Source organism: Dasypus novemcinctus, chromosome 12, assembly GCF_030445035.2.
Source record: "Dasypus novemcinctus isolate mDasNov1 chromosome 12, mDasNov1.1.hap2, whole genome shotgun sequence".
Lineage (NCBI taxonomy): Eukaryota > Metazoa > Chordata > Mammalia > Cingulata > Dasypodidae > Dasypus > Dasypus novemcinctus.
In genome coordinates, this window is record NC_080684.1 from 45,708,154 (window position 1) to 45,733,019 (window position 24,866).

The following is a 24,866-nucleotide window of genomic DNA, read 5'->3' on the forward strand; positions in this document are numbered from 1 at the left end:
GTTAGTCACCTCACAGACGCACCTAAATCTAAGAAATTACCAGAACTGTCTTTGTATTTGGCCAGGTGTGCATTTCACAGGTTCTCAGTAAAATGGTAGCAGCTCTGTTTGAGACTGTTGGCCAAAATTCGGATAAAACATATAGCTACAACTGTCATATGCGGTGGTGAGCTGGACCCTGGGCAGGCACATCCGCTCACCTGGGCCCATTAGCACCACACCAGTCCTCACATGGGCTCCTCAACATCTTCCCCCGAAACTGAAAATGAAGCGTCTGTAACCTAGGAAGAGCGTCCTGCACTCAAAAGTAATTTTTTAAAATTCTGTTTTTGCTGTAGGGGAGCCTTCAGCAAAACTTCTTGAAACTTACTTTCCCATCTCTCTTCCTGTAATAACACATCTCACATGCCAGACCCTTGCCCTTTATCCCTTTTCTTTAATTTTACCACCTAGCCATGTGAGCTGCTTTCTTTTTGTTGTCTCTCCCCTCTCCTCCCATTCCTCCCCAAACATGTACTACTGATTACATCACAAAGTGTTACGATATGGTCACATTAAATTTAATCAACATTTAAAAAACAACAGAATATGTGATGTTTACTTATATTTTAATTTAGGCTTGAGTATGCCACATTTGATAGATGAATTAGGTTTTAAAGATTAAAAATAAAAACAAAACACCTACTTTCCAGAAAAGCCTTTTCAGGATGAAGTTTTTCTGTGCTGCTATTTTAAGTTCTGTAATTAAACAAAGTATCTTCCTCAAAGTATTGTCTTTAAGAAAAAGTTCAGATTTAAGTTGACTGAAGTGTTTAATTTTCTCCTCAGATCTACAGAAACACAAGAGCATTTTCCATTTGAAAAGTGATAAGCAGCAGTTTAGGAATATCAGCTTATTGGCAGGTTTGTAAAACTTTATTACTAATGGAATTTGATATAGTTTTGTACTTCATGCTGTATTACTCACCAGAATAACTTGCTCCCCCCAAATTGAGCTATTTATTTTTATTTTTATTGTAACATATATACAACACAGAATTTCATATTTTAACCATTTTCATGTGTACAATTCAGTAATATTAATTACATTCACAAAATGTTGTCTTATTACCACCATTCCTTACCAAAACTTTTTAATCACACGAACAAAAATTCTGTACCCATTAAGCAATAACTCCTCATTCCCCCTTTCTCCCCAAGCCCCTGGTTACATTTAATCTATTTTCTGTCTCTATATATTTGACCATTCTGAGTATTTCTTATTTCATGTAAGTGAATCATATAATGTCCTTTTGTGTCTGACTTATTTCATTCAATATGCCTTCAAGATTCATCCACGTTGTAGCATGTATTAGAACTTCATTCCTTTATATGACTGAAAATATTCCCTTGTATGGATATACCACATTTTGCTTTACCTTCAGCTGCAGTGGACACTGGGTTGCTTCTACCTTTTGGCTAGTGTGAATAATATTGCTATGAACGTTGTTGTAAAAACATCTGCTCATGTCCCTGTTTTCAGTTCTTCTGGGTATATACCTAACAAATTGAACTATTTCTTACTCTTCAAGCATACTTTTTGAGTAAGCCCCTTTACTCAAGCCATACCCATGCTAGGAATGCCTTTACTGTCCCTTGTAAACTTTTCTCCCTGTTTCATAGCCTAGGTCAGGTTTGCTAAACTTGAACTGTTCATATACCATTTATCATAAGCTATGTACCGTCTATGATATTATTTGCTTAGTGGTTTTTTAAAATCAACTCATTGTTTTTGTTTTATTTTGATTTGCTTAAAGAAGTTTATTTATAAAGGAAACTTTGCAGCATTCCTTTACATGGAAAACCACTGTCACTTGTCATAACTATCAGATAACTATGAAAATAGTATGAATGCAACACAGATTCTAACTCTGAGCCTGAGGCCTATCTTTGAGGAAAAGCATATGAGCAGGAGTTAGAAAGCTACACTGACATTGAGCAAAGAGGTTCCTGATGAAATCCGATGAAACAGAATTGCCTTCTTACTGTGAAATTTAAAGTTATTCCATGCCATGTCAGAGTACTACCATCTCCCATTGCTAATCCATATGCATTCCACACTAAAGGAAAAGCTGGCTTAGCTGAAATGAGTAATACCTTCTTCCAACTTTTCCTAATTCCACCAACAACTAATGTGCCCCCTCAAACCTAGTACTTGTTTCACACTTCTTATTCACACTAACCCTGTTCCACCCCATTGTTAGAAAGGCAAAAGCGGGAAACGGACTTTGGCCCAGTGGTTAGGGCGTCCGTCTACCACATGGGAGGTCCGCGGTTCAAGCCCCGGGCCTCCTTGACCCGTGTGGAGCTGGCTCATGTGCAGTGCTGATGCGCGCAAGGAGTGCCACCCCACACAGGGGTGCCCCCGCGTAGGGGAGCCCCACGCGCAAGGAGTGCACCCATAAGGAGAGCCGCCCAGCGTGAAGGAGGGAGCAGCCTGCCGAGGAATGGCGCGGCCCACACTTCCCGTGCCGCTGACGACAACAGAAGCGGACAAAGAAACAAGACGCAGCAAAGAGACACAGAAAACAGACAACCAGGGGAGGGGAGGGGAATTAAATAAATAAAAAAATAAATCTTTTAAAAAAAAAAAAAGGCAAAAGCACAAATAAAAGTAGAGCATCAGTAGAATTATTTTGAGACTGATTTTCTAGATTTTCCTATTAGAAATCAGCAATTTGCTACATCTATAACAGAAACAAACTGTTTTGAATCCTTTGCCACCTATGATAATAGATTTTGATAACAAACTAATTTTTAAATAAAAGACAAAAAAATTCATAGGGAAAAAAACCACACTAATCTCTTCATACCAAAAATCAATTTGTAGGGAAGCAGATGTGGCTCAAACAATTGGGCTCCCATCTACCATATAGGAGGTCCAGGGTTTGATGCCCAGGGCCTCCTGGTGAAGGCAAGCTGGCCTGTGTGGAGAGCTGGCCCACACGGAGAGCTGGCGCAGCAAGATGATGCAACAAAAAGAAATACAGAGGAGAGACAGTAACAGACACAGTAAATCACAGAGCTGAGGTGGCACAAGAGAATGATCTCCTTTCTCCCACTCTGGAAGTCCCCAGGATCAGTTCCCAGAGCCACTTAATGAGAATTCAAGCATACACAGACAAATACACAGCAAATGAACACAGAAAGCAGAGAACAGGGGGGATGGAGGGATGGGGAGTGAAATAAATAAATAAAATCTTAAAAAAAACACAATTCATATATAAATTGAGGTCTCATGTATATCATAAAAGCAAATTAGAGTGGGCATTTTATATTTCTACAGATAAATTATTTAGAATCACAGTTTCTCTGAACATTTAGAGAACATTTGTTTTTATGTGGATGATAAACTTCCTTTGCCTAATTTAAATAAGTCTAGTGTCAAAATACTCTGGTTTTCTATATTTTCTATATTTTCATCAGCTAGAAGACATAAGTTCACAAAAATAATTGCAAGAATTCTTAAACTAATGATAAGCTGTACTTTTCCTGTATTTTTCATTTATTTAGTCATTTGCTATAAATAATCCCTTACATTTATTTGTATGAAGCTTTGCAACTGGAAAAGGTTCCACATACATTATCTCAGAAGTGCTCTGTATTTTGTTCACAATGGTTATGTTAGAGAACTGTCATATTTGAAAACCCAAAGCATATTTACTCCTTTTAAACTGAAGATACCTGGCATGTAGAGACTATTTCTTTGCATTCCTCATAGTACATTTTAATTCACTGCATTTCAAATATGTTGCACTCATGAACTAACTTTGCAATAAATATGTTTTTCCTGAGTCAGGAAAGTAGCAGAACTCTCCTTCTTGCCAGCGGGGATAAATTTCAAGCTATACCTATACAAAGTTAGGATCTGTTTTATTATACAACTAGCTTTAAAATTACTTTAAATAAAGTACCAAAATTAAAATGTACTTTTTTAGAGTAAACATTTGAAAATATGTAGAAATTCTAAGCTATCTATATAACCATCTTTTTATAAGAAATCCTACAGATTATGTCATTTAACCCCTACGTACTTCAAAATGCAGCTGTAAGTAAAATGTACATTTTCTTACAAAATCATCAACATACCCAAGGAATTTACCAATAATTCTCTGGTATTCTCTAACACGCAGTCCATATTCAAATGTATCTCTTGTCTTTTTATATTTGCTTTATTGAAATTAGGATTTAAATAAACTACTTATTATCTGTAAGCCTCTTAAAATCTTTTAGTATGACATTTATGTTGAAGAGAAGCAAGCCAGACACAAAAGGACAAATACTATATGATTGCATTACTATGAATGAAATATATTGTGTAACACTATGTTTTAAAAAAATTTGTGTCCAGTACATTTAATTGAGAAATGTATATTTTTATTCAACTGCATCTTTTTTCTTTTTAAATTATTGTTGATATTTTAAATTATTAAATGTACAAAATAAACTCAAAAAAAAAAAGCTGCAAAAAACCTCTAAGTGAAATAGCATGTTTCATTCACTTCTATGTACTTATATAGATGTAAAAGCACTGTTAAAATACTAGTTTCACCTAGTGAGCTCTGAAAACAATGTTCAGTTTTAAAAATGAAGTGAAATAAGGCTTCATTCACTTCTATGTACTTGATTTCACTTACAAAAATGTTAAAACACCATTGTCCCCTAGTGAGCTTCGAACAAGTGAGGTTTAGTTTTGAAATTTAAGTTAAATAATGGTTCATTAACTTCGATGTACTTGTTTTTACTTACAAACAATAACAAACACAAGTTTCACCTAAAAAAAACTTTTAGTATGAAAAATTTCAAACATACATAGCAATGGAGAAAACATAAGGAATCCCCATATACTCATCACCTAGCTTTAATAATTTTCAACATTTTGTCTATCTTGTTTTATCTATTCCTTTACGTATACACATATGCATACACACACACTTTTAAGTGAGATTCAGGTTTAATTGTTTTAACAAAGAGTGGACTTGACCCAGTGGTTAGGGCGTCTGTCTACCACATTGGAGGTCTGCGGTTCAAACCCCGGGCCTCCTTGACCTGTGTGGAGCTGGCTCATGCGCAGTGCTGATGCATGCAAGGAGTACCCTGCCACACAGGGGTGTCCCCCGGATAGGGGAGCCCCACGCGCAAGGAGTGCGTCCTGTAAGGAAAGCCGCCCAGTGCGAAAGAAAGTGCAGCCTGCCCAGGAATGGCACCACACACACGGAGAGCTGACGCACCAAGATGATGCAACAAAAATAAACACAGATTCCCGTGCCGCTGACAACAACAGAAGCAGACAAAGAACACGCAGCAAATAGACACAGAGAACAGACAATTGGGGTGGGGGAGAGAAGGGGAGAGAAATAAATAAATAAATAAATAAATCTTTTTTTAAAAAAAAGATACTTCATAGGTGTTGCTGTGTATTTCTGTTATATCAAAAAAAGAGGCAAACACAGTGTGGTGGTCCCACATTGGTGATGCTAATTCTGATCAGTGGGTTTTGTTATTTACAACATGATTCCTCTAGATTGAAGTTCCTCTTTACTTTTCTATCTAATGGTTTCATCCAATTAGAATTGTTTCATGAATCTATTATATCATTAGAGGTTGCAAAATGGTACTTTTCTAATTCTGTTAAACCTTCTACACTTTTCACTGAACTTCTGTTGTAGTGGTTTAGAGTTGTATGAACCCCAGAAAAATGTGTTCTTGAAGTTAATCCATTGGATGTGGACCCATTATAAGAATGACCTTTTGACGAGGCTTCATCAATTGAGGTGTAATCCCACTTCATTCAGGATGGGTCTTAATCCTTTTACTGGAATCCTTTATATATGGAATGAGTACAGAGAAAGAACTAAAACATTTGTAAAAAGGAGTTTCCCTCATCAGCTAGGGCTCCTTGGTTACCCTGAAATGCAGTTCATAGGGAAAGACAGGAGAGATATTTATTTTATTTGCTGATCTGCAGAGTGAGAAATTGATGCCTTATCTACCTTTTTTTTGCTTTGTTTTTTTTTTAAAGATTTATTTTTTATTTATTTCTCTCCCCTCCCCTCCCTGCCCCCCACTGTCTGCTCTTTTGTGTCCATTCGCTGTTTGCTCTTCTGTGACCGCTTCTATCCTTATCAGTGGCACCAGGAATCTGTGTTTCTTTTTGTTGCATCATCTTGCTGTGTCAGCTCTCCGTGTGTGCGGTGCCATTCTTGGGCAGGCTGCACTTTCTTTCACACTGGGCGGCTCTCCTTACAGGGCGCACTCCTTGTGCGTGGGGCTCCCCTACGCGGGGGACACCTCTGTGTGGCGCAGCATTCCTTGCGTGCATCAGCACCGTGCATAGGTCAGCTCCACACAGGTCAAGGAGGCCCGGGGTTTGAACCACAGACCTCCCATGTGGTAGACGGACACCCTATCCATTGGGCCAAGTTCGCTTCCCATTGTTTTGGTTTTTTAATTTCAATTTCTACTTTCTTTTTTTTTTTTTTTTGTCTTACGACTTTTTTTTATTTTTTTTAAATTAAAGTTAATAGATCACAAGGAATGTTACATTAAAAAACATTAAATAAAAACCATAAGAGGTTCCCATATAACCCACTCCTCACCACATCATTTTTGTAAATTGTATTTTTTTGAAGATATACACATCACACAAAAAAAGTTACATTAAAAAATATAAGATGTTCCTGTATACCCCCCATCCCCCTGACCCCACTCCTCCCACACCAACAACCTCCCTCATCATTGTGGCATACTCATCATACTCGGCAAACACGTTTTGGGGCACTGCTGCACTACACAGATAATAGTTTACCCTGTAGTTCGCACTCTCTCCCAGTACATTCAGTGGGTTAAGGCAGGATATATAAAGTCCAGCATCTGACCCTGCAACATCATTAAGGACAACTCAAAATCCCAAAAATGCCCCACATCACATCTCTTCTACCCTCTTTCGGCCCTCAGCAACTACTGTGGCCACTTACTCTACCTTGATGCTAAAATTTCTTCTATTACTCGTCACAATAGTTTTATAGTAGAATATCAGTAAATCCACTCTAGTCCATATTTTATTCCTCCATTCTGTGGACCCTGGGATGGTGATGTCCTCTCCACCTCTAGATCAAGAGGGGGCTTAGATTCCACATGGATGATGGATGCAATTCCTCTGCTTACAGTTATAGGCATTCTTGATTCCCTGGTGTGGTGGTTGACCATCTTCACCTCCCTGTTAGCTGACTTGGGTTCAATAAAAGTGACAGAAGAGGCATGTGTAGAAAAGTCACATCTGAGTCCAGCTCCATCACACTCAGGAACACAAATTCCAAAGTAGGGCCCTCTGACATGGCACAGAGCTCCAAATCCTATCTTCCATGACTGTATACCCTGTGGATCTCTGTAGCCTTCAGGAGAACCACTACCTAGGTTTGTATCTACTTTGGCTTTTTCTGGGGTCCTGCTGAGGTGTGCATAAGCATGACCCCTCTAATGACCTCCTAACTCTTTCTGGAAGACTCTTAGTCATATCAACTAATTTGTCATTGCCATTTCTCCTTTTATTCAAAGTCAAAGACCAGTTTTTAACACTTAATCCAACATGTAGGCTGAGATATTCTGTTGGTCTGAGTTGACCCTTTTTTATAAAATTTCCCTCCCCTTCCCCCCGCCCCCAGTTGTCTGTTCTCTGTGTCTATTTGCTGTGTGTTCTTCTTTGTCCGCTTCTGTTGTTGTCAGCCGCATGGGAATCTGTGTCTCTTTTTGTTGCGTCATCTTGTTGGGTCAGCTCTCCGTGTGTGTGGCGCCATTCCTGGGCAGGCTGCACTTTCTTTGGCGCTGGGCAGCTCTCCTGATAGGGCGCACTCCTTGCGCATGAGGCTTCCCTACACGGGGACACCCCCGCGTGACACCGCACTCCTTGCATGCATCAGCAGTGCGCATGGGCCACATGGGTCAAGGAGGCCCGGGGTTTGAGCCATGGACCTCCCATGTGGTAGATGGATGCCCTAACCACTGGGCCAAGTCTGCTTCCCTGAGTTGACCCTTTTATTTGAGGTCTTTTTCTAGTTGCTTCTCCAGTTAGTGATTGGTAGTATTCTCTCGGTGCTAGGGAGGCTCATCCCCAGGAGTCTTATCTACTTTTAATGGAGTTCAATGAGTTTTTATTTCTTTATGTGGTAGGGGGCTTTCTTGTTCTCTCATATCATTGTACACTTCTAAATTTTTATATATTCAACGTATTTCAATCACCTCAATCATTTTTTCTGATGTTCAAGTTGCCCCATCTTTGGCCACTGGGAGCCCCACCTTTTGGGCTCCTTTGTCCTTTAGGCTTTGCTTTCTGGCACAACAAGCTATCTCAGACTCATTTTGTATATTTCCAGTCCCAGAACTAGAATCAGTTTTTCCTGCAAGGAATCTTAACATGCATTAAAAGAAATACGCATCTTTTAAAATTAACTTACTCTTAGCTCATTTACTACACTTTACATAAATCCCAATATACCTCCATAATATGTCAACTGCTCAAAAGTTACTGATAACTTCCTTGATATCAAAATATCAACTAACATGCTTACTGTGTGAAAAGTGCTATTTTAATTAAGGAAGACAAAATGATTAATAAGACGCACTTCTTGCCTTTTAGGGGCTCACAACCTACAGGAAGAAATAGTTATGTCATAGTAACTACTCATAAGGCAGTCTGTGGTATGAGCACAACAGTACTACGAAATTTGGATAAAATCCAAACTCCTTTGCCTCGTATGTAAGGCCCTTTATCATTTGGTTCCAGCCTCTAGTCTAGCCCACTTATTCATTCATTCTGTGAAGGCTAATTGGCAGCCTCATACGTGCCAGGAGACATGGTACAAGTCCCTGCCCTCAAGAACGCTACTTCATAATAAGGCAGCATATAATCAGATAAACAAATAATCATAATACAGATACATAAGCATAGAATTTTGTGAATTCTATCTATCTATCCTAACTTAGTTTTGAGGGCTCAAGAAGAGATTTTTAGAAACTAAGATTTGATAAGCTGAAGTTACCCAGGAAGGGGAAGAACAATAGAGAGTAGGGTTCCAGAAGAGGGGCCACATATTTTAGAGCTCAGAAAGGAAAAGGGAGTTTTCTCAAAACTGCAACAAGTTCATTTGCAACAGGAACCCAAACGCAGGAAGTGAGGGAGCAGACAGTTGTTGAGGATGGAAAAATAAAGAGACAGGTCATGAAGTCCTTGTAAACTGATAGCGAGTTTAGACTTCTCCTAAAGGCAACAGGGAGTCATTCAAAGGAGGTAGTTACATGACCACATTTGTGCTTTGGAAAGATTTCTCTGAGTGCAATGGAGAATAGACTAGAGAGGGCAAGAATGAAGGCAGAAAGGCCAAGTAGCAAAATATCATAGGAGTCCATAGATATCATATCATAGAGATAACTGGGCCTAAATGAGAGGCAGTGGAAAGGAGTGGATGGTTTCTGCAATAGATTGAATTATGTACTTCAACAAAAGACATTATTTTAATCTGTGTTCCTGTGGATACAAATTCAAGTGTAATTAGGACTTTGGGAAAATGTTATTATTATTTAAGGTGTAGTCTAACTGAATCAAGGTAGGCCTTAATCCGTATTACTGGACTCCTCTATAAGCAGAAGAAATTCGGACAAAATTATTCAGAGAAAGCCATGGACAGAAAGCAGAAGCCTGAAGTTGGGAAACTAGAAGAGCAGACACAGGGAGAGAGACATCCCCATGTGACAGGAGGCAACGGAACCCCAAGGATTGCAGCAAGTCAGCACAGAAGGCTACCAGCTTCGAGGAGAAAGTATCGCATTGCTGACGCCTTGATTTTGGCTGTCTAGCCTCTGCAACCATGAGCTTGTTGTTTAAACCAACCGATTGTATATCTGTCACAGTAGCCTGGCAGACTAAATCAGTATCCCAAAGAAGCACCATAGATCATGGGCTGATTGGCTGGATGTGGGGGATGGTGAAGGAAAGAGAGGCGTTAAGGATGATACCCAGGTCTTAGGAAGGTCGGGACCAAGAAGGAAAAAGCTGAGTACTGTTTGAATATGCTGCATTTTAGCTTCCTGGGACACATCAAGAGGTGATGTCCAGTGGGTAAATTCATGGCCGAGTTGAGGTAGCTGTAAAAATGTGATAGCCAGCAACAGAGTGCGGAAAGGCAATGGGAAGAGTATATATTGTTACCCCTTACCTATATGGCTGTTGACTTCCAATTGAAGGATCAAGGTCACTAGCATATAGAGGATCTTGTAAAAGAGTAGCTTTCTGAAAGAAGGGAAAAAGTAGCAATAGTTAGAATTTTTGTGTAAAAAAAATCTCTATCGTAATGAAAAAGCTGAAAATCAATTCTGCTTACTGTTAGTCAATTTTATATACCTGCCTTTTAACCCCTTCTGTAGTCATGACTTGCTTCTGTAACTCATTCCAGTGTCTGATAACCCCATGGGGAATTTTTCCTCATATAGTTTTTATAATCTTAAATATAACGTGTGTTCATTATAAAATCATTTATCAAAATCAAACAGTACAGAAATAAGTGAAAAATGAAAGTTCTGTTTTTCTCTTTCCCTCTTATATTCTACTATTCAAAGTGCTTTTCTATGACCAGTTTGGTTTAAATCCTTCCAATCATATCAAAGCACATTAATTTTACCATTTTTATTTATAATATATACTTAATATTAAATAATTACATATATTAATCTGCAACTTGCTTTTCACATTTAATATATGGTGGGTAACTTTCCATGTCTGTACATACAGATGTGTCTCAATCTTTTTAATGATTAGTATTTCATATCACATATATATTATAATTTTGTTAACTGTTTCCCTATTAATAGACATTTGGGTTATTTTTTCCTTAAATCTTTAGAGTTGCCATTTCCCCTCTATTCTGGGTCCTCCAAACAAATAGACATGTATTGTTTAGCAACTTCTCTAAATAATCTTTTATTTATGTTATCGGTTTTTTAAAAAATTTATGTTAAAGCAAATAGGTCAGAGAAATTTCTGAAATACTGCTGATTTACAACTCCAAACAGGCTTACTTACCTCTGTCTTAATCTTTTTTTTTTTTTTAAGATTTATTTATTTATTTTCCCTCTTCCCCTCCTCCCGCCCTGCTGTTTTTGCTGTCCGTGTTGTCGTCTCTTCTCATTTTCTCTCCTCTAGGATTCACCGGGATTTGATCCTGTAGACCTCTGATGGGGAGAGGGGTTCCTTGTCATTGTGCCACCTCAATTCCTGGTTTTTGCTGCGCTTCACCTTGACTCTCCCCATCTCTTTCAATGCTTCATCATCTTGCTGCATGACTCACTTGCGCAGGGCACTGGCTCACCACACGGGCACTTGCGTGGGTACTGGCTTACCACGCAGACATGCTTTCTCTTCTTTTCACTAGGAGGCCCCAGGGAGCAAACCCAGGTCCTCCCATATGGTAGGCAGAAGCTCTATCACTTGAGCCACATCCCCTTCCCTCTGTCTTAATCTTTTCTATCAAGTGGGGCGGGATGGTACGGGGAGTGTGGCAGTTTAGTATTGTTTATGGGCTCCAAAAACAGATAATGGATTGTGTTTGTAAACTGGTCCGTTCCTCTAGGCATATTAGATTATATTAAATTCAGAGGTTTCACTTTTACTTGATTAAATCATGATTAAGGCTTTTATTTGGCCATGTCAGTAGGACATTGAGTCCTTGCCTCTTTGGTGAGCAAGTTCTCACAAAGAAAATGACACAGCAGAGGATAGAGTTGAAGTTTTAGATGCTGGAGCCCCAGGGAGAGAGCCAAGCCATTCGCCTGAGGAGACCAGAGCCCTGAAGAACTGAGAAAGCCTAGAAAGAAATGGGCCCCTGGGAGAGAGACAAGCCTTATGCTGTTAACCTACAGCTAAGAACGGAAGGAGCTGGGACCACGGAGCTTTAGTAGGAAGAGGAGGGCTGAACCCTCGCAGGGACCTGCAGCCATCTTGCTCCAACATGTAGCAACAGACTTTGGTGAGGGAAATAACTTTCTGTAAGCTTCTATCCCAAATAAATACCCCTTAAAAAGCCAATAGAGTTCTGGTACTTTGTATCAGCACTGCTTTGGCTGACTAATATAGGGAGTATGTGCTTTTTCCTGCTACTTTCCTCAGTGTTCTATTTTTTTTTTTAAGCTGCCCCCCCCCCCCCCCCCGTCTAGATGTATATGCTTGCCTTAAATCTAATATTTTATTTGGGGTATTCCTTAGTTCTTTAGCTTCCTAGCAACATATAAAGGGTAAAGACTTGATACATTTTATATTTGTAGAATCTGAGATGTTAAACAATCCAGATGTAATTATTTTGGGTGAAAATTACAGATAAAATTTGTTATTGAAGGAGACTCATCCTTTAGAAATCCTTAAAATCAGGATGGATACTAATTTCTCATTGGATGGTTTAAATTAATTTTACCTGAGAATATATAGAGAGTTACAGATGCCCAATTCCTTTTCTCGGCAGTATTTCCTACCTTAACATGAAAAATCACTCTGGATTTCAAAGCACAAGGGATCAGTTAACCCAAGATAAGTCTTGGAGAGACGTTTTGTACTTTCAATTTCCTAAAATCTATGGAGATATCACCAGTACTCATCATGAAATTCAATGTCACCAAAAAATCATAACTTTCAAAATACTTATGTTGAATTAATTTCTTATTCTTCCTAGAATGTTTACTTGAATCATCATTTATATATGAAATATTTACTGATTTTATTTTCAGTCTTTCAAGGAATGGAACGTTAAAGATTTTTTAAAATTTTGAAATAATTTCAAACTTACAGGATAGCTGCAAAAATAATACAAATCCCATATAAAGAACTACAACACACCTCCCACCAGATACCCAAATCTACCAATTTTAACATTTTGCCATCTTTACCCTATCTATCTATCTATCTATCTATCTATCTATCTATCTATCTATCTATTATCTATCTATCTATCTGCCTACCTATCTACCTACCTTCATGCTCCTTGAACACATAATACTTCCATGTATATTTCCTACAAATAATGATAATCACTTATGTAATCACCTTAAGTACAGTTATCAAGTTCAATTTAACATTGATAGGAAGCTTACATTCTATATTCCAATTTTTTAATAATATCCCAGTAAGGTTCCTTTGAGCCTTTTGTCCTCCATTCTTAGATCATATCCACTATCATGTATTGTGAGTAATTATCATTACTTATATTTTTAGTTTCTCTTTTTAAATTCTGGAAACATACATACAACAAATATTACCATCCCAACCCCTCCCAAGCATCCCATTTAATAGGATTAATCGCACTTACAGTGCTACAGTACACAGACCACCATCCATTACTAGAACTTTCCTTTTACCCCAAACAGAAACACTACATTCATTTTGCATTAACTCCCTGTGATGGTTAGGCTAATATATCAACTCAGCCAGGTAATTGTGCCCAGTTGTTTGGTCAAGCAAGCACTGGGCTAAGTGTAACACAAGGACCTTTATTGACTTTAGTTACCAGTGACTTTACTGCATAGATAGCTGATTACATCTACACCAGTCAGGGAGAACACCATCAGCAATGAGTGACACTTTATCTAATCAATTGAATGCCTTAAAAGGGGAAGTGACTTCAGCATTCAGAGAGAAATTTCCCAGCTTGTCTTTGGACAGTCAACATCTCCCGGAAGCTCATGAAGAACCTTAGTTGGACTTTCATCAGAGCCCTGGTTTGCAGCCTGCCTGCGGAACCTGGACTTGTGCATCCCACGGTCACGTGAGAGACTTATAAAATCGATGCTATTGACATATCTCCTGTTGATTCTGTTTCTCTAAAGAACCCTGACTTGTACACTCCCTATTGCCCCTTCTCCCACCCCTGGTAACGTGTACTTTACTTTCTGTCTCTATGAGTTTGCTTATTCTCTGTTTTCTTGGTGGTTATCATGGGCCTTATCTATAACATCCTAAATCGACAATGATCTCATTTGCTTTGGTACCAGCTTAACATCAGTAGTACACATAAACTATGTTCTTTAGCTCTATGTCCCCCCTGCCACTTTTATGAAGGTCTTGTCACAAATTGTATAATTATACATTATGAGTCCCAAACCATTGATTTATCATTAAACTTATGCATTTGTCTTCTAGATCCTTTAGGAAGTAAAAAGTAGAGTTACAAATAAAAAATACAATAGTACTGGTATTTATATTTACCCATGTCATTATCTTTACCTTAGATCTTTATTTCTTCCTGTGGCTTCAGTCAATTGTCTGCTGTCCTTTCCTTTCAACCTGCAGAACTCCCTTTAGCATTTCTTGGCAGGCTAAACGGGTGGTGTCAAAAGTCCCTCAGCTTTTATTTATGTGGAAATGTCTCATCTCTCCCTCTTCTCTTTTTTTTTAAAGGCGGGACCAGGGATCAAACCTGGGACCTTGTACATGGGAAGCAGGTGCTCAATCACTTGAGCAACATCTGCTCCTTATTGCTCCCTCATTTTTGAAAGACAGTCTTGCTGGATATATAATTCTTGGTTGACAATTTTTGCTTTCAGCATTTTAGATACATTATCCCACTGCCTTCTTGCCTCCATGGTTTCTGATGAGAAACGGGCACTTATTCTTATGTATGGTTCCTTGTATGTGATATATTACTTCTCTTTTGTGGCCTTCAGGATTATCTCTTAATCTTTGGAATTTGACAGTTTGATTATAAAATGGTGTATTAGTCAGCCAAAGGGGTGCTGATGCAAAATACCAGAAATTGGTTGGTTTTTATAAAGGGTATTTATTTGGGGTAGGAGCTTACAGATACCAGGCCATAAAGCTTATGTTACTTCCCTCATCAAAGTCTGTTTGGAGCAAGATGGCTGCTGACGTCTGTGAGGGTTTAGGCTTCCTGGGTTCCTATGTTCCTGGGGCTTGCTTTACTCTGGCTTCAAAGTTCTTTCCTTCCTGGGGCTGGCTTCTCTTTCCTCTGCGTGCTTACTTCCCAGGGCTCCAGTTTAAGTCTTCAGCTTCAAACTCCGAAATCAAACATGCAACATTAAAAGCCCTCAACTCTGTTCTTCGCCATGCCTTTTATCTGTGAGTCCCCAAGGGGTGGGGACTCAATGCCCTAATCATAACTCAATCATGCCCAGGTACAGATCGGATTACAAGCATAATCCAATATTTCTTTTTGGAATTCATTAATTATATCAAACTGCTACACATGGTATAGTGTGGGCCTATTTGTATTTATCCTGTTTAGAGTTTGTTGAGCATCTTGGATATGTATATTTCTGTCTTTTGTTCTATTTGTTAAGTTTTCAGCCATTACTTCCTTGAACATTCTCTCTGCTCCATTCTGTCTTTCTTCTCCCTCTGGGATACCCATGTGTATATTGGTACATTTGATGGTGTCCCATAGGTTCCTCAGGCTCTGTTCACTTTTTTTTTCTGCTCCACAGACAGGATGATTTCTATTGACTTATCTTTAAGTTCTCTGATACTTTCTTCTGCCAGCTCCAATCTGCTATTAGCCTCTGTAGGGTATTTTTCATTTCTTCATAATTTCCATCTGTCTGTTGAGTCTCTTCATGTTCTTCTGTTGTTTTCCTGATTTCCTTTAGTTCTTTATTCATATTTTCTTTTAGCTCATTAAGCATATTTAGGATCACTTTTTAAAAGTCTTTGGTATGTCCCAGGTTGGGTCCTCCTAAATGATGGATGGTAATGCATTAATCTCCTTTACCTGGGCTATCACGTCCTGTTCTTTGTATGTTTTGTGACCTTTTGTTGAAACCTGGACATTTTGGTTTTTTGTTTTTTTTTTCAATGCATTTATTTGTTGTTTATTTATTCTGTTTTATCTTTCAGAGTTTACAGTAATAGTGTGCACTTCCTGAAAGTTTGTAATCCCAATTTTTTTTTTATTGACTTTGTAATAATATTACATTAAAAATATATATGTGAGGTCCCATTCAGCCCCACCCCCCACCCCCCCTTTCCCCCCCCCAACAACACTCGTTCCCATCATCATGACACATCCATTGGATTTGGTAAGTACATCTTTGGGTACCTCTGCACCTCACAGTCAATGGTCCACATCATGGCCCATACTCTCCTCCATTCCATCCAGTGGGCCCTGTGAGGATTTACAATGTCCGGTGATTACCTCTGAAGCACCATCCAGGGCAGCTCCATGTCCCAAAGACGCCTCCACCTCTCATCTCTTCCTGCCTTTCCCCATACCCATCGTCCACCATGTCCACTTTTCCCAATCCAATGCCACCTCTTGAAACCTGGACATTTTGATCTTTTAATATGTTATCACTGGAGTTTAGACTCTGAGGTATCTGTTAGGCATCTTAAGCTTGTATCCAGCTAGTGTCATGACAGCTTTTCTTGCCAGAAGCTAGGAAAAAATAAAAGAAGATAAAAAAGAAAACACTTTCCCAGTCTTTGCATATTGACCTGTGTGAGTGCTCTCTTTCAGTGCTTACCCATACAATGAATTTATAGAATAGCTCCTGGCCAAGATGTAGGGTCCTCCCTGGTTCTTTCTGCACATGCATCTTGTCTTGGGCTTGTGCATTTGGCCCTAGGAATTCCCTCATTTACATGGATATGAATGTTCCCTCTTCCACAGGAAATTATTTCCTTATAGTCTCAGACACTGCACTATCTATCCTATACCCAGCATTCCCTTTTCCCTGGGATCACTTGACTACTCTCCCACAGCATTCTGGAATTCCATGAGCCACCTTCTACACACAGAGTGATTCTAGGATGGTGAGTTTCTCAGATCACTACTAGACAGACTGGGCTAGATATACATGTTCTCAGATGTACATAGGGATTTTTCTGCTCCCTCCAAAACAAGAACCAGGATCCACACTAGCTGGATATGCCCTACAACAATGCTATAGGGAGTTCTTTAGTGATTCAAAGCAGCATAAAAAATTAAAGACCTGAGGTAAAGTTAACTATATAGGTAATATAAATGCCAATACTAAAGTTTGTTATGTAAATCCATTTACTTCTTACAGATGCTAAAATGCAAATACAAAAAAAAAAAAAAAGATAAATCTCCTGAGAACCTCCTTATCGCTAAAATATGGCCTCTCCCTAAGCCAAACTCAGCAAGTAAGTGCATTGCTTTCTCCCTGGCATGGGACATGATTCCAAGGGATAAGACTCCCTGGCACCAAGGAATTACTACAAAGCACCAACTAGCAATGCAACTGGAAAAAGACCTCTAGCAAAAGGGGGAAAGGGTAAAGACAAATGAATTTATATGGCTCAGAGACTTGAAAGTGAGTCGGGAGGTCATTCCAGAGGGTACGCTTATGCACGTCTCAGCAGGATCTCATTGACTGCCAAAGTAAATATCGCCTCAAATAGCGGGACTCCTGAGGGCTCTGGAGATATCTAGACACTATAGACAGGACTGACAGTTGAGGAGTTTGGCACCCTGACAGTGGGTCCTACTTTGGAATTTATGTTCCCCAGTATGATGGAGTTGGACTCAGTTGTGGTTTCCCTGCACATGGCTCTTCTGCCCCTTCTATTTGAACCTATAGTTAGTATTAGAGTTGACAGGTTTTTGTCCAAAAGACTTAAATCTTTGGGCTTTCCATGTGCCAGTCAGGCTCTGAATATCAACAGAGTTGCAATACCTACTCTTCAGTTCATTGGACTCACCCAGCACAACTAACAAGGAGATGATGGTGGACAAAGACCATCCCAAGGAACAGAGAGAGTCTACAACTGCAAGTAAGATAGTCACATTCAACAGCCCCACAGGCTCTAAGTCCCCTCTCAATTAGAAGTGGAGTGGGCATCACTATCCCAGAATCCTCAGGATTGTTGAATGAACGATGGACTAGATAGACTTACTGTTATTTTACTATAGACCTATTGTTACTCTAGCAATGAAAGAACTTTTATCATTGATGTGGAGACAGTGGCTACTGGAAGTTCTGAGGGGAGGGAGAGGGGAAAAATAAGTGTAATTTGGGGGCATTTTTGGGGACATTAGAATTGTCCTGAATGATGTTGCAATGACAAATACAGGCCATTAGGTATCTTGTCATAACTTACAAAATTGTGTGGGACAGAGTATAAACTATAATGTAAACTATAATCCATCCTTAGGGGCAATTTCCAATATGTGTTTATCTATTGTAACAAATGTATCACACTAATGAAGGATGTAATCTAAGTATCTTTAAAAAAAAATAAAAAATAATTTTTTAAAAAATATGATAAATTATGGTTTGAACCTACAATGTATAAAGATATTTGTTAACAAAAAAAAAAATTGGGGAAAAGGAGGGGTAGAGGAACAGTATATGTCAATTCTATTGAAAATAAGTTGGTATTAAATCAGATATGATTGCTATAGATTTAGGATGTTAAATTTTGACCCTATGGTAATGGCAAAAAAAAAAAAAACAACAAGAAAAATGTATTTATTAAAAAAAAGACAGTTAAAAAATAAATAATTTTAAAAATGTATTCAGAATGAGATGAGAAGGGACTCAAAATCATGCAATACAAATATATATATATGGATATGGTCACTAACAGAAAATTTAAGGGTCAAAAAATGTATAAGACTTGCAAACACAAAATAGCAAAATGGCAAAAGAAAGTCCTACATCATCATAAGTTACTTTAAAAGCAAATAGATTAAACTCCTAACTGAAAAAGAGAGCTTGGGATAATGGATTAAAGAGCATGATCCAATTATATGCTACTTACAAGAGACTCATCTTAAATTTAAAAACATAAAAGGTAAGTGGTTGAAAGTGAAAAGGATGGAAAAAGTATACCATGAAGTAGTAACCAAAAGAGAACTGGGATAGCTGTACTAATATCAGATAAAATAGACTTTGGGTCAAAAAGTTTTACAAATGACAAAGAAGGTCATGATAAAGGGGTCAATTCAACAAGAAAACATAGCAACTATAAATACACATGCACCAAACAGCAGAGCACCAATATATATGAAGCAAACCCTGACAGATATGATGGAGAAATAGATGGTTCTACATTAATCATAGGAAATTCCAGGACACCACTTTTAATAATGGATAGCACATCTAGACATAAGATCATTAAGGAAATAGAAAACTTGAATGATACTGTAAACCAGCTAGACCTAACAAATATCTATAGAACACTTCACCCAACAAGAGAATATACATTCTTCTTGAAAGCACGTATGATTCTCCAGGATAGATGTTAGGTCACAAAACAAATCACAATAAATTCAAAAATACTGTAATTATATAATGTATCTTCTCCAAACACAATGGAATAAAGCTAGAAATCAATAACAGAGAGAGAAATGGAAAAATTCACAAATATATGAAAATTAAACAATACACTCTTAAACAACCAATGAGTAAAAGAAGAAATCACAAGGGAAATTAGGAATGATCTTGAGGCAAATGAAAATGAAAACACAACATACTAAAACTTATGGGATGCAGCAAAGGAAGTGATGAGAGTGAAATTTATAATTCTAAATACTTACATTAAAAAAGAAGAAAGGTCTCAAATTGGAGACCTTACCTCAAAACTTGAAGATCTAGGGAGAAAAAGAACAAACTAAACCCAAAGCAAGGAGAAAGAAGGAAATAACAATATTAGAGCAGAGATAAATGAAATAAAAAATTAAAATGTACAATAAAGAGAAACAACAAAACTAAAAAATTTTTCCTTAAAAAGATCAATACTTTATCTACACTGACAAAAAAGAGAGGTTATAAATAACTAAAATCAGAAATGAAAAGGAGGATTTTACTACTGACCCCACAAAAATAAAAAGATTATAAGAGAATACTATGAACAACTGTATACCAACTAATTATTAAATGGATAAAAATTCACAGAAACACCCAAACTACCTGTAGTATTGGGGTTTGCTAGGCTGCCAAAATGCAGATACTATAACATGGGTTGGCTTTTAACAATGGGGATTTATTAGGTTAAAAGCTTACAATTCTGATGTTATGAAAGGGTCTAAGTCACAGCATGATCAAGAGATGCTTTCTCTCCAGGCTGCAGCTGTGGGAAATCAGGCATATGATGGCATCCACTCATCTTTCCCCTCTCCTCCAGGCCTCACTGCTTTCAGTTTTGGGCAACTCTGTCTGTGGCTTTTCTTTCTCCTGTTCATTAATTTCAACTTCTGGAGGTTTCTCTGTCTCTGCAGTTTTTTTCCTGTGTCTGGCCTTTTATTCTTCTGTTTACAAAGGACTCCAGTAAAAGGATTAGAACCCATCTTGGGTCATGCAATCTAATCAAAGGCCCTTGACTGAAGTAATTTAATCAAAAGATCTCACATGCAATAAGTCCCACCTACAATAGCTTTACATGCACAGGAATGAATTAGCTTTAAGAATAGGATTTTCAGGGGTCCACAAAAGCTTCAAACTGCCATGTATACTTAAGAAGAAATATGCAACTGGAAAAAGACCTTGGCCAAAAAGGGGAAAGGGGAAAGACTTGAAAGTGAGTCGGGAGGTCATTCCAGAGGGTACGCTTATGCACGTCTCAGCAGGATCTCATTGACTGCCAAAGTAAATATTGCCTCAAATAGTGGGACTCCTGAGGGCTCTGGAGATATCTAGACACTATAGACATGGCTGACAGTTGAGGAGTTTGGCACCCTAACAGTGGGCCCTACTTTGGAATTTATGTTCCCAGTGTGATGGAGTGGGACTCAGTTGTGGTTTCCCTGCACATGGCTCTTCTGCCCCTTCTATTTGAACCTATAGTTAGTATTAGAGTTGACAGGTTTTTGTCCAAAAGACTTAAATCTTTGGGCTTTCCATGTGCCAGTCAGGCTCTGAATATCAACAGAGTTGCAATACCTACTCTTCAGTTCATTGGACCCCCGGCACAACTAACAAGGAGATGATGGTGGACAAAGACCATCCCAAGGAACAGAGAGAGTCTACAACTGCAAGCAAGATCACGTTCATCTGCCCCATGGGATCTAAGCCTTCTCTCAATTAAAAGGTGGAGTGGGCATCACCATCCCAGAATCCTCAAGATTTGTGAATGAATGACGGACTAGAGTAGACTTACTGTTATTCTACTATAGACCTATTGTTATTCTAGCAATGAAAGAACTTTTATCATTGATGTGGAGGCAGTTGCCACTGGAGGTTCTGAGGGGAGGGAGAGGGGAAAAATAAGTGTAATTTGGGGGCATTTTTTGGGACATTGGAATTGTCCTGAATGATGTTGCAATGACAGATACAGGCCATTATACATCTTGTCATAACTTACAAAATTGAGTTGGGAGATAGTGTACACTATAATGTAAACTATAATCCATGCTTAGTGACAGTACTCCAAAATGTGTTCATCAATTGTAACAAATGTACCACACAAATGAAGGATGCTATTAATGTGGGAAAATGTGGGAGGGGTAGGGAGTGGGACATATGGGAATCCCCTATACCTTTTATGTAACATGTGTAATCTAAGTATCTTTAAAATATATATATATTTTTTAAAAAGAAGATGAAATAGAAGATCTCAACAAATAATAACTAGTAAAGATTTTGAATCAGTAATCAAAATCCTCACAACAAAGGAAAGCCCAGGATTCGCTGGCTTAACTGGTTAATTTTATCAAATATCCCAAGAATATTTAATACCTATCCTGCTCAAAGTCTTCCAAGAAACTGAAGAAGAGGGACAATCCCTAACTCATTCTATGAGACCAACATCACCTTCATACCAAAGCGAGATAAAGATACCACAAGAAGAGAAAACAGGGAAGCAGATGTGGCTCAGTCAACTGGGCTCTGACTACCATGTAGGAGGTCCAGGGTTTGATCCCCAAGGCCTCCTGGTGAAGGCAAGCTTGCCCATGTGGCAAGCTGGCCCATGTAGAGTGCTGGCCTACATGGAGTGCTTCCCCACGCAAGAGTGCTGGCTCACACAGAGAGCTGGTGCAGCAAGATTACACAGCAGGAAGAGACACAGAGAAGAAATAATGGGAGGAGCAGCAAACCAGGAGGCTGAGGTGGCGCAGGAGAATGATCGCCTCCCTCCCACTCCGGAAGGTCCCAGGATTGGTTCCCAAAGCCACCTAATGAGAATGCAAGCAGACACAGAAAAATGCACAGCAAATGGACACAGAGAGCAGAAAATGGAGGGAGGGGAGTGAAATAAATAAATAAATCTTTTTAAAAAAGAAGAGAAAATCCCAGACCAATATCCCTTATGAATATAGATGCAAAAATCTTCAACAAATTACTGGCAAACTTAATCCAACAGTGCATCAAAAGAAGTCAAAGATGACCTACATTAATTGAAGAACATTCCGTGTTCCTAGATTGGAAGACTAAATATTGTTAAGATGTCAATTCTACTGAAGGGAATTTACAGGTTCAATGCAATCCCAATCAATATTCCAACAGCCTTCTTTGCAGAAATGTAAAAGCCAATCATCACATTTATATGTAAGGACATGGGACCCCCTAATAGCCAAAACCATCTTGAAAAAGAAGAACAAATTTGGAGGATTCTTATTTCATGATCTTAAAACTTATTTTAAAGCCAGAATAATCAAAACAGCATGGTAATTGTGTTTGTAACTAGCAGTGATATTAAATAGGGATGACAGGTTGAAAGGGAAAGCCTAAGTTCATTTATATCACTAAAAGGAAAGTTTTAAAAAAAATGTAAAACAGGACTGTATAGTATAGTGAAACCTCACGTGAAATTAGGTATAGAATTACCATATGATTTAGCAATCCCACTTCTAGGTATATACACAAAAGAATTGAAAGCAGGGACTTGGACAGATAAATGCACACTCTGTTCATAGTGGCATTATTCACAATGACCTAAGATGGAAGTCACCTAAATGTCCATCAACCAATGAATGAATTTTAAAAAATATGGTAGATAATCACAATGGAATATTTTTCAGCCGTAAAAAGGAAGTTCTGATACATACAACAATATGGATGAACCTTGAAGACATCATGTTGAGTGATATAAACCAGACACAAAAGACAAATACTGTATGATCTCACTGATATGAAATAATTAGAATAAGGAAATTCATAGAGGCAGAATCTGGAATATAGGTTACAAGGGGATGGGCTGAAAGAGGTAGTTAAAGCTTAACACTTACAGAGTTTTTATTTGGGACAAATACAAAGTTTTAGTAATGGATGGTGGTGATGGTAGCACAACATTGTGAATGTAATTAACGGCACTGAATTATATATATATATTTGAATATGGTTAAAATTTAAATCCATGGAACTGCACTACACAAACATAAGTTAAACCATAGACTATAGTTAATAGAACAATTATAAAAATATGCTTTTATCAATTTTAACAATTGTATCACATCAATGTAATGTGTTAATTATAGGGTGGTATATGGGAATCCTGTATTTTATGCATGATTTTTCTGTAAAGCCACAACTTCTCTAAGAAACTAAATAAGCAAACAAATACATACATATAAATAAAAATTCTAAAAATAAAAAACGTTTTCAGTCTTATAAAAGCCATTTGTTACTTTGAAATATTAACATTAATTTTAAAATGTCAATTAAAGACTTGGCTTTTCTATTAGAATATATGAGGCCTTCTTTTAAATAACTATTACTCATTTACATTCTTATTTGGAGAAATCTGTTAATAAATTTAGAGAAGAATTTTAAATATTTGAAGTTATATTTTATTAATCTTTCACAATTTTTAGTCATATATAAAACTTTCTGCTTCTAGCTTCATCTGAGTAAAACAACCTTTCATATTTTCAATATATTGGAAGTTCAATAATAAAAAAATATATATTTTTGAAGATAATGGAAAAGAATCATAATTTTCTTTTAATAAATTACTTGTTTTTAAAACTGATCTTGGGGAAGCGGACTTGGCCCACTGGATAGGGCATCCACCTACCATATGGGAGGTCGGGGTTTCCTTGACCCGTGTGGAGCTGGCCCATGCGTAGTGCTGATGTGTGTGGAGCTGGCCCATGCACAGCGCTGATACGTGCAAGGAGTGCCGTGCCATGCAGGGGTGTTCCCCGTGCAGGGGAGCCCCATGCGCAAGGAGTGTGCCCCATAAGGAGAGCTGCCCAGCACGAAAGAAAGTGCAGCCTGCCCAGGAGTGGGGCTGCGCGGACGGAGAGCTGACACAACAAAAAGAAACACAGATTCCAGTGCCGCTGATAAGAATAGAAGCGGTCACAGAAGAATGGACACAGAAAGCAGACAATTGGGGGGGCAGGGAGAGGGGAGAGAAATAAATAAAAAATAAATCTTAAAAAAAAAAACTCATCTTGGTGTAGTAGAAAGATCCCTAAATGGGAGTCCTGACTCTGCTCTAAGTTTATTATATAAACTTAAGAAACAAAATAGTTGTGCCTCTCTTTTCTGATAAAATAAAGGATTTAGACTAGGTATTCTCTAAATAAAATTATTTGATACTATGACTGTAACTCCCATTTACTTACTGTCAATAGTGCAGCTAGGAAATACAGAAACATATTGACAGTGTTGAACTTTATCTCAGCAGTGGGTTTCCAGAAAAAACTCTCCCCAGCTAGCTGCAAAGCAGCATTCTGCTCTTGAATATTCCAAGAGAAGACCCATTTCCATCCTTCCTCTGGAATCTGATGAGACTCACTGATTACTCCCTTGTTTACCTGCCTTTATACAACCCCATGTCCCTTCCTTTTCTTTGAGACCTTTTTCATTAATGACCACTCTCCCCACTGCAGTAGCTTGAATAAAGTCATCTCCTTAGTTGTCTGGTG

At 38.2% G+C, this 24,866-nt stretch overlaps 1 protein-coding gene across 1 annotated transcript in view; it reads right to left on the bottom strand.

The window, feature by feature from the left end:
• C12H12orf56 (chromosome 12 C12orf56 homolog) overlaps positions 1–24,866 on the bottom strand; it is a 105,599-nt gene that overhangs the window by 20,660 nt on the left and 60,073 nt on the right. The window contains exons 6-7 of the mRNA XM_071218733.1: positions 10,251–10,324; positions 686–830 (exon numbers count right to left, since the gene is read on the bottom strand). Coding sequence (XP_071074834.1) covers positions 686–830; positions 10,251–10,324 — 219 coding nt within the window. The remainder of the gene's footprint in view (positions 1–685; positions 831–10,250; positions 10,325–24,866) is intronic.